Source organism: Sorex fumeus, unplaced genomic scaffold, assembly GCF_029834395.1.
Source record: "Sorex fumeus unplaced genomic scaffold, SorFum_2.1 ptg000044l, whole genome shotgun sequence".
Lineage (NCBI taxonomy): Eukaryota > Metazoa > Chordata > Mammalia > Eulipotyphla > Soricidae > Sorex > Sorex fumeus.
In genome coordinates, this window is record NW_026606101.1 from 21,430,642 (window position 1) to 21,441,381 (window position 10,740).

The 10,740-nt window shown below is 54.9% G+C and overlaps 1 protein-coding gene and 1 non-coding gene across 3 annotated transcripts in view; both read left to right on the forward strand.

The window, feature by feature from the left end:
- SMOX (spermine oxidase) overlaps positions 1 to 6,000 on the forward strand; it is a 53,617-nt gene extending 47,617 nt beyond the window's left edge. Inside the window, exons 5-8 of one of the 2 annotated variants that reach the window (XM_056121210.1) lie at positions 80 to 908; positions 2,866 to 3,026; positions 5,095 to 5,184; positions 5,545 to 6,000. In XM_056121210.1, the coding sequence (XP_055977185.1) occupies positions 80 to 908; positions 2,866 to 3,026; positions 5,095 to 5,184; positions 5,545 to 5,682 (1,218 nt within the window). In that variant the 3' untranslated portion in view covers positions 5,683 to 6,000. The remainder of the gene's footprint in view (positions 1 to 79; positions 909 to 2,865; positions 3,027 to 5,094; positions 5,185 to 5,544) is intronic. The other variant, XM_056121209.1, reaches the window with a different exon arrangement.
- Positions 3,608 to 3,734, forward strand: LOC130030892 (small nucleolar RNA SNORA40). The gene has a single exon (XR_008793553.1). It is a non-coding gene; the product is annotated as a small nucleolar RNA SNORA40 (small nucleolar RNA).
- Positions 6,001 to 10,740: the final 4,740 nt, after the last annotated feature.

Below are 10,740 nucleotides of genomic sequence, written 5' to 3' on the forward strand. Positions count from 1 at the left end.
TTCTAAGCTGGGTGGGTGGTGGGCAGCGGCGCCCTGAGGTCCCTTGCGGTGACCTGGCCCCTCTCTGGCTCCCCGACAGGTGGAGAGCTGTGAGAGCAGCTCGCACAGCATGGACGAGGTGTCCCTGAGCGCCTTTGGGGAGTGGACGGAGATCCCGGGCGCGCACCACGTCATCCCATCGGGCTTCATGCGGGTGGTGGAGCTGCTGGCCGAGGGCCTCCCAGCGCACGTCATCCAGCTGGGCAAGCCGGTGCGCTGCGTGCACTGGGACCAGGCCTCGGCCCGGCCCCGCGGCCCCGAGATCGAGCCCCGGGGCGACCACAATCACGATGCCCCGGGGGAGGACGGCCCCGGAGGTGGCGGCGGCCACAGTGGTGGTGGCGGTGGAGACGGTGGCCACGGGGCGCTTCCCAGGCGGGGCCGCGACAGCAACAACGACAACAACGACGACGACCAGGAGGACGCGCCGTGGCCCGTGGTGGTCGAGTGCGAGGACTGCGAGGTCATCCCCGCCGACCACGTGATCGTGACCGTGTCCCTGGGCGTGCTCAAGCGGCAGCACGCGAGCTTCTTCCGCCCGGGGCTGCCCGCCGAGAAGGTGGCGGCCATCCACCGCCTGGGCATCGGCACCACGGACAAGATCTTCCTGGAGTTCGAGGAGCCCTTCTGGGGCCCCGAGTGCAACAGCCTGCAGTTCGTGTGGGAGGACGAGGCCGAGAGCCGCACGCTCACCTACCCGCCCGAGCTCTGGTACCGCAAGATCTGCGGCTTCGACGTGCTCTACCCGCCCGAGCGCTACGGCCACGTGCTCAGCGGCTGGATCTGCGGCGAGGAGGCGCTGGTCATGGAGCGCTGCGACGACGAGGCGGTGGCCGAGATCTGCACCGAGATGCTGCGCCAGTTCACGGGTGCGCGGCCGGCCGTGGTGGAGGGGGGGACGGGGGCAGGCGACCACGCCCCCAGCCCCGCATGCTCCCCACCCGCCCCGGCGTGTGTTTGTCTGGGCTGCATCCCACTACCCCCGCGAGGCTCAGGGCGCCGCTCCTGGCTCCGCGCTCAGAGCTCTGGGGTACCCAGGTGGGATGCCGGGGATCCAACTTGCTGTGTACAAGGCAAGCAAGCGCCCTCCCCGCTGTCCTGTGACTCCAACCCCAGGATCATGAAAATCTCTGTGATCACTACCGCACCCTGGACTGCCCAATTCTGACTGCCGGTGTCTTGTTCAAAGACACGCTTTGTCTTTTTTTCTGCTGAATTCTACACACACACACACACACACACACACACACAAATATATGTAGTTTGATTTGGTTTGGGGCCATACCCCGTGGTACTCAGGGCTTACTCCTAGATCTGTGCTCAGGGATCCCACCCGGCAGGCCCAGGGGATCATATGGGGTGCCGGGGATCAAACCTGGGTCCCCCGTGTGTAAAGTAAGTGTCCTATCTCTGCTGTATTGCTCCAGTCTCTATTTTATGTATTTACCCTTTTTTCCAAATTTTTATGCAGGCTCCGTGATCTACAAAGCTGTTAATAATAGAGGTTCAGGCCTACCATGTTTCAACACCCACCGCATGAGTGCTAGCATCCTCCCCTCCCACCATCCCACACTGCAAACTCATATCTATTTATTTGGGGTGGGGGAAATCCTCCCCAGTGGTACTCAGGAGGTTTTGGGACCCCACTGGCGAACCTCCATAAATCCGGCTAGCAGTTTAATGTGAGGGTTCCCACTGGGGTCCTTCAGGGCTGCACCTGGGAATGGGATGTGGTGGGGAGTGGGGGTGCAGTGCAAGCTGGGAGCCACAGGGTGTCTCGGACCACCCCCCCCCCCCCCATTCAGGAAGTGGCTTGGCATGTGACCTGGCTGGCAAACTCAGAATTAAAAATATATGGTTTTAGTTACAGTTTAGGTCATGCATTTACAATACTGTTAATGCTCATGGTTTTGATGCACACAGTCACATTATCTCTCTGCCAGCAAAGTACCCCAGGCCCTTGACCAGTCTGCAGTGTCCCCTCCAGTCAGCCCCCTCCCTCCCCCCCGCACCCACTGCCCCCTTTTATGTCAGTTCTGAAGTGCAGGGCTGAGGGTTTGGCATCGTCTGATACCTTCCATACCCTTGTTCTGTTTCTCTGCTCATGGAGCATTAGTGAGGTCACTGGGTATTGGTCTCCTCCACCTCTGTTGGAGTCTTTCTTTAGTGGGGACGAGGGTTGGGGCCATACCTGGCTCTGTGGTTGGGAGTCACTCCTGGCGGGGCTCAGGGATCAAACCTGGGTCAGCCGCATGCAAGGCCAGTGCTGTGCCCACTGTACTATCTCCCTGGCCCCTGACTATTGGATTTTTTTGGTTGAACATCTTCCATGTCCTGGGGCTGGAGAGATAGCACAGCAGGTAGAGCGTTTGCCTTGCATGCGGCCGACCCGGGTTCGATTCCCAGCATCCCATATGGTCTCCTGAGCACTGCCAGGAGTAACTCCTGAGTGCAGAGCCAGGAGTAACCCCTGTGCATTGCCGGGTGTGACCCAAAAAGCAAAAAAACAAAAACAAAGACCATCTTCCATGTCCTGTCCTGGAAGATCCCCAGAGGCACCCCAGAAGTAGAAAGGGAAAATGGGGCTCACTCTGCAGTATTTTCTAGATCAGAGGGTGAAGGTCTGGAAACATGAGGGATGTTGACAGGGGGTGACAAGGAAGTGTTGTTGGTGTCACTGTTTGAACCCCAACTTCCTCTCTGTCCCCCCACATCCTCCATGCCTATCTGTGATCACCTTGGCCCCAGAATAGGAGAGATTCGGAGGGGCCCTTTTGTGCATAGCCATTCCTTATTCTTCTTCCCCTTCTTTTGACTCCCTAACAGGGAACCCCAACATTCCAAAACCTCGTCGAATCCTGCGCTCGGCCTGGGGCAGCAACCCCTACTTCCGGGGCTCTTACTCATACACGCAGGTGGGCTCCAGTGGGGCCGACGTGGAGAGGCTGGCCAAGCCCCTCCCGTACACGGAGAGCTCCAAGACTGCGGTGAGTGGGGGCGGGGTGCCCTGTGCCGGGGGCGGGGTGGGTGTTTCCTCATTGTGGTCCAGGGTGATGAGGGGGGGGATAATAGCATTCATTTTTTGGGGGCGGGGGCTGGGAGGGAGGTGCCAAGGTGCAACTGCAATGAATGAGAAAACCCCCAAAAATGAACAATATAACAGCTAGAAGGAAAGAGAGCATCCAGCTGAGATGTCTTGAGGTTATAAAAACAGCCATTAGATGCTTTATTGTTCAGGAAGGTAGCCGTGAGCCACGCCTCATTTCAAGGAAAGAGAAGCACCAGCCACATTTCAAGTTCAGTAGCATGTGTCACCCCGGCTGCCAAATTAGAAGTTGTAGTTCTAGAACATTTCCATGTTGTAGCTGGTGATTGGCAGCACGGATTCAAGGTAAGCGTGTCCCTTCCAGTACCCACTGAGGAAGCAACATGGAGACGAGTGGCTTTCCCCAGGTTGTATCAAGACGTGAGCTTGGAGAGAAAAACAATAAATCCGAGAGAAATGATTATCTAGGTTCATTTCCCTGATGTGTGTCTTGATTTTCTCTCACCGAGTGGACACAGAGACAGCACGCGAGTGGGTGTTTGTCAGATAACCGGACCAAGACTTTAAGACAGGTGCAAACACCAGATTCTCTTTTGCAGCCCAGAACTCACTGTTTATCTGAGTTCTGATACAGATAAGAAGGGGCATGATAAAGTGTAGACATAGATGAAATCTATTAAAACCCCAGTGAAATTGTATTTAGAGAAGGTTTTTGATGCAGCGGAGGAACAATCCAGTGAACCAGCATGCCTTGTGTCTGCCCCAGCCGGGTGCAGAAGAGGAAGAAGGCCCTCATTGCTTCCATAGCCTCCCTCCTGAAAATCAAGCCTCTCTTATCCCCTGCCTCAGTTCCAGTGAACAGAACAAAAAGCTTTTTGAAACAGACTTATCTGCCTAGATGAGGTAGAAATTTACTTCTTTCACAAAAAAGGAAATTCAGAGCACAAAGGATATCTCGCAAAGGGTATCAGGGCCCAGCATCATTGCACTTTACTCCTCTTTTCAGTGCCCCTGTGGTCCAGGAGGGTTGCAGGGGCTCCTACCCTCACATCTACATCCTTTAGGATACAAGGAGGAGTGGGGATAGGCAGACCAGCCAAAGAGGAGGATTTGTTTTAGGATGGGCCAGGGATGTGTCTTCATGATAGAAGGCCTGCCTTGCTTGCATGAGACCTGGGTTCAATTCCTGGCACTACTACCCCTAAGGGAAAAAAAAAAGGTTGGAGGATTGGGGATGCCTGGGGGGTGGGCAGGCCTGTCCTTGATGAGATACAGAGCAGCCATGTATTGGAAGCTAATTGGCCAGAACTTAGTCATATGGCCACCCCAGCGGCTGAGAACCTGGGATCTCTGAATTTTTCTGGGTGGCAAGGAACCTAGTTAAGTCAGGTCTTTGTTACCCAGGGGAAAGAGGAGAATGGGTGTAGGAGCAGCTGCTCCCCTGTGCTGCCGTCCACGCTCCAGCTTAACCTCTTCTATGGGCCCCTTGTCAGTGGGTTGAAGCCTCAGAGTCAGAGTGGATGGTCTGGGCACAGTTGCTCAATTGGGCTGGGGGGGTGGTTGTTAGAAACTCTCCCAGCCCACCCCTAGGTGCTGACATCACAGCTGCATCCCACAGGGCCTCTGCTGGAGCCCTGGGTTTGAGGGCACTAGGAGAAAGCCCGCTCCCACTTCAGAAGGCCAGTGCTTCCTCAAGGCTGGGGCCCGCCTGGACAGCCGGCTTCCTCTACCCTGGCAACAGCCACCGAGTCTCCCTTTCCCCCAGCAGGGCTTGGGGACCGTCCCACCCCCTCCCCTCTCCTTCTTCCCCAAACACCCTTTGCCTATTGATTTAGCATTTTCCCCGGAAGCAGCCCTCAGGCCCTGTCGGGGAAGGGGACATCTTGGTGCACCCCAAAACCTCTGACCTCAGGCCTGTTTTCTGGGCACTCGGCACCTTGTTCCAACCCCCATCCCGTCCTGTCTGGCACCATTTGGTAACTGGGTTTCGTGTCTGGCTTCCCCACCAGCATGGAGGCACCTCAAAGCAGCCGCCTGGTCACCTTTTATCTTCCAGCTGCCCAGAACAGTCCCTGGACCCTACTAGGGGCCCCATCCAGGTTTGTTAAATGACTCCCCTGACTTGAGCTCTGAGCGCTGGTGTTTTTCCAGGTTCTGAGTGCTTTCCTCCCCGGTTTTCCTCCTCATTCTCCTGAGAAGCAGGTGGTAAACGTGCCTTGGCTGAGGAGAAAACCAAGACTTTGGGAGGTTCGGTCTTGGAATCTCGGAACCACCGGCCCGAGTTCATGAGAGGAGCAGGGAGGCCCCTGGGAAGCTTCTAGGAAGACGGCAGGGAGGCCAGGAAGTCAGGGACAGGCCTGGCTGGGCATAGGGGCGGGGGGTCTCTGGGGCAGACAGGCGGCCTGAAGGTCGCTCCTGCTCCCCGTCCCCTCACTCCCTGGCCCCTGTCGCCCCCCCAGCCCATGCAGGTGCTGTTCTCCGGGGAGGCCACCCACCGCCAGTACTACTCCACCACCCATGGTGCTCTGCTCTCGGGCCAGCGTGAGGCGGCCCGGCTCATCGAGATGTACCGCGACCTCTTCCAGCAGGGTCCCTGAGGCGGCACCTGCCCCGCATGGCCCTCAAAGAACCACTAACTCGTGATGGCCCTGCCCCTCCCGCGGGGGGCTCCTAACTCCCTGGTCCCCGGTAGGATGGATTTTGACTGCTTAGAACTAGCCACCCCGGCGGAGTCCACGCCTGGCCCTGTAGCGCTTCCCTTTCTTGGCGCCAGGTTGTGACCCCCGTGGGCACTGTTGATTTACCTCCCATGACTGTCCCCTCGCTGCCCCTCCCATCCCCCCCCTTCTCGTCCTTGTAAGTGCCTTCGATACTTTGCATTTTGGGATAATAAAAGAGGCTCGCCCTTCCTGTGCTCCTCAGCTTCTGGCTTTGGTTTTCTGATTTCATCAGCCGTGTGTGCACGTGTGTGGGAGTGTGTGTGAGAGTCCATGCGCCTGGAGACGTGTGTGCGCATATATGTCTGTGGGAGTGTGCGTGTTTACACGCCTGCAGGCGTGAGGGCACATATGTGTGAGGGCATGTGTGTGGGAGTCCACACGCATGCATACGTATGTGTGCACAGACGCATGAGTGCACATGTGTGGGAGTGTGGGAGTTCACATGCGTGTAGACGTGTGTGCACATATGCATGAGTGTGCATATGTATTTCATGGCACTTCCATGAAGGAGGGATGGTGGAGGGAGCTGTGACCTGGCTGTGTACCCCATAAACAAAGGTGCCCACCTTCTCCAGAAGGGGCATCTCTTCACCCCAATCTGTGGCAGGGCTTTGCCTATCTCCAGGGAGGCCCTCCAGGAAGCAGGACGCTTAGCCCCCCAGCCCGCTCCTGGCCAGGCCCAGGTCTGCCCCCTGGACTTGGTCACACTTCTTCCAGTCAGGTGGGATGTCTGGGTTACATGGAATGACGGCGAGTCCCATGGTGTGTTCTTATTTTGTTTGTTAGGGTTTTGGTGGGGGGGGGCACACTTAGCAATGCTCGGCATTTACTCCTGGCTCAGTGCTCAGGGGTAACTCCTGGTGGTGCTTGGGAGACCACCTGGGGTGCCTGTGATTGAGCCAGGATCAGGGCCACGCAAGGACATGTCAAGTCTTTCTTGCTCCCCTCAGGTTGCATTGACTGACTTCTGGAAGGTGGAGAGTTACTTTTTTTTAGGGGGGAAAGGAGTAGGCAGCACTCTGAACATCACCTACTGCTCTAGGAAATGACATCTATTGGCAGGTTGTCTTTCTGTGTTTTGCTGAACACACACCTGCATACCTCTTGCATGCTTTTCTGCACACACACACACACACACACACACACACACACACACACCTTCCCTCACTCATCATGAGCTTCTGTCTTCACTCCTGTGTGGAAAATTGAAAATAGAGTGGATTGAAAATGCTGCCTGGGAGTTGCTGCACCTTGCGCCCGCCGCGCATACAAAGAAAAAGGGTTCTACTGAAGTCACAAAGCTGCCACTCTGTTGACAAGTCCGAGAACATCACTCAGCGCTTAAACAATGGAAGTCATCCATTGTTGCGCTGGGGAGAGAGCTCAGGAAGCTGGTGCTCAGTCTTTGCGGCAGGGGCCTGGCTTCGATCCCTGCCTCTGCATACTCCCCTGAGCACTGCAGAAATAGCTTCCAGGAACCTCCCGAAGAGGTAAAGTCAAATAAAACAACCAAAAAGGAAGGATATAAATGGACCCATTGTAAGTTGGGAGTATCTGTACACACACCTGCATACACTCCACTCCCACACAAATATCAGACACATTCCTATACACAACCACACCTACACAGTTGTATAGAACCACAAAGAATATTTCTTCACTTTCTCATACCAGATTTCTAGTGGTAAAGCTCAATTCTTCATACTAGATGGGGGAGGTTATGGAGAAGGTGAGTACCCCCAGTGTACCAATCTGTTTTTTTTTAATTTTTGTCTTTTTTGGGTCACAGTCAGTGTTTCTCAGTATTTATTCTTGGCTCTATGCTCAGAGATCATTCATGGCAGAATTCGGGGGGGCCTTATGGGGTGCCAGAGATCAAATCCAAATCAGCTGCATACAAAGCAAGTGATCTACCTGCTCCAACTAATCTACTAATCTCTCCAACCCCACGTTCAGGCCTAACCTTGTCTGAGTTCAGATTGGGTACCCTCTTGGAAGTGTAGGGTGTTGACTAAAATATGATTCTGCTGCCTCTCTGCCACTCCAGCTTATGATGGAGATGTCCACCATGTGGACAAGCCAATACATCTGCCTACCCACGCCCATCACATTCATACCCACCGACATACATATATCTCATGGGTGTCTTACTTTGCCCAGGTTGATCCCACTACAGATAAACACCAACATGGTGTTTCTATTGGGGAGGGGGGTGTTATATGAACTGATGCAATTTTTTATTACCTGCCATCAGACGAATGAAGAAGCTTCATTCCAGGAGTGGGATTTTCAATTTCTACCATTTCGGTTGATTTCTTTCCATTACTTTGAACTCTCTTGCCAGTTGTTCTGTTAGATCCTCGTGGATCTATCATCTGCTCTCTCCACAGTTGCCTCTGTGGCTCCCTTGGGTGTTGCTGGAGAAAGATAGAGATCTGCCCCCCAACCCCCACCCTGGTGACTTCCCCCATTGCTCAGAGGAAAGCAAAACTCCACAGCGCCACCTACAGGATCTTGCAGAACTCGGATGTTTGGGGTCTCACCTGGCTTCCTCTTGGCTCAGGAATCACTCCTGGCAGGACTGGGGGTCCGTATGTGGAGGCTAGAACCTGGGTTTGAAGCATGTTGAAGCATGGAGGCAGAACTCTTGACGCGCTCCACCCCACATTGGTGGCACCTACTCTGTTTGAATAAGTGGAGCCACCAAACAGCTCAGAAATAACACCCAAGTTGGATCATTTAGCGGTAGGGCGTTTGCCTTGCGTGCAGCCAGCCCAGCTGAGCTGGGTTCGATTCCTCTGCCCCTCTTGGAGAGCCCGGCAAGCTACCGAGAGTATCTCGCCAGGACGGCAGAGCCTGGCAAGCTACCCGTGACGTATTCAATATGCCAAACACAGTAACAAGTCTCAAAATGAAGACGTTACTGGGCCTGCTCGAGCAAATCGATGAGCAATGGGAGGACAGTGACAGTATTCATAACAAGCAATACAAAGTAAATTATTTTGGTTCTGTTTTGGGGACAGGGTTTGGGGTTCGGGATGGAAACATCCGAAATATGGTGGTGGGAAGGTGTTCAAATATTAAATGTAATCAAATATTGTGAATATAAAAAATACTGATTGAATTCCATGGGATGTCAAGAGACCGCGTGGCCGCCCACCTACCAGATGGTCAGACTTCTTTGTCAAGATCATGAACGATCGGTTTGAGGCCCTCCATGTTCCCGGAACGAAGAGATGCCATTGGGCTACACTAGCACGTGACAGGGACAAATGGAGACGTTACTGGCGCCCGCTCGAGCAAATCGCCGACTAACGGGAAGTTAAGTGAAGTGATAAAAAATTTAAAAAAAAATAACACTGGAGTCACAGTGGACAACCATTTCCCTCACACCGCCTGTTTGGCCAGCAGCAAATCTTGCTGGTTTAGTCAGAGAACATTCCGAATAGGCTAAGCCGGGCTTCCTCTGGCTGCCTGGGGCAGGGGCTCCTCCTTACCACCTGTTCTCCACACAAGAGCTGGAGTCACCTTTGGAAACAGGCCCTCGGGGTGGGGCCGTGTCCCTCTGGTTGGCAACAACAAAGGGTGATTTCCAGCACCTGTGGGGTCTGCCTCGACTCCCGTGCCCCCGTCCCCTGTCCTGTCCCCAGCACCTGCAATGCTTGCCCTGCCATGTTTGCAAGTCTCTTCTGGAAAGACCCTGATTCAGCTGGCCCACCCCCAAGCACCCTGTATCACAGTACTCCCTATGCACGCCCTCTGTCTGCTTCTCCATGCAGGTAAGTTCCCAGGGCTCTGGTGTGTGTTGAATGACTTGTTATTCATTTGTCCTCCCCCCCCCCCCCCCCCCCGCAAACCACAATCCCAGCATTGTACTGAGGACATCCTGAGCCAGTACTTGCAGAATAGAGGAGCCCGTGAATAAGGGAGCCCAGATGCAACCCAAGACCCCCACCCACCCCCGCAGCCCACCTGGAAGCTCTCTGGGGAACTCCTTATCAGATCTCTCTCCCTTTGCACCTTGACCTCCTCATCGTGAACTTGCTGTAAGATCTGTCTGCTTCACGGATGAAATAGAAGGTCTGGAGGCAACTTTCTTGGCAAATAACCCCCACCCCGACCCCCTCCCCTGGCCCTGCACCTACAGTGGAAGTGCAGTGCGACCCTTCCGGGTACACACTCCAAACTCTTGGGGACCCTGACACACTCCTTCCCTCTGTTCCATCCTAGTCCACCACTCAAAGTGCTCCTCTTGCCACACCCCTTGCCTCCCTTTCTTCTGTCAAGCTTCTCGCTGCCGTATTCGATTCTCGCTCCCTGCGTCCTCGGCTTCTGCACCCTCCCACCTGGTGGTGGGAGCCCCCGGGCTGCAGACCCAGGTAGGACTGACAGGTTTCCCTTCTCCCCAAGCCTCAACCACGGCACCCCCAGGATCTCTACAAGCAAGAGCTGAGCCCAGGACCGAACTCTGTCCTCTGGTGCCCTCTGCTGGTCATCCGGGGCCACAGCGCTCGCCGCATGGAAAAACTCCGTCCTGGATGCCCTGTGCTTGATTGACTTTCTTTTTGGCGGGGGTCGGGGTGGGGGTGGGGGACACACCAAGCGGTGCTCAGGGCTTACTCCTGGCGCTGTGTCCAGGGATCACTTCTGATGGGGCTCGGGAAACCATATGCGGGAACCTGGGTGGGCCGCGTGCAAGCTGTACTTTCAAACTCTGAATTACTGTTTTTTTTTTTTTTGTGTGTGTGTTGTTATTGTTGTTGATAGCACAGCGGTAGGGCGTTTGTGCGCAGCCAGCCCGCTGAGCCAGGTTCGATTCCTCCGCCCCTCTCAGAGAGCTGGCAAGCTACCGAGTATCTCGCCCCCACAGCAAAGCCTGGCAAGTTACACCTGACAGTATCTGGTATGCCAAAAACAGTAAGAACAAGTCTCACA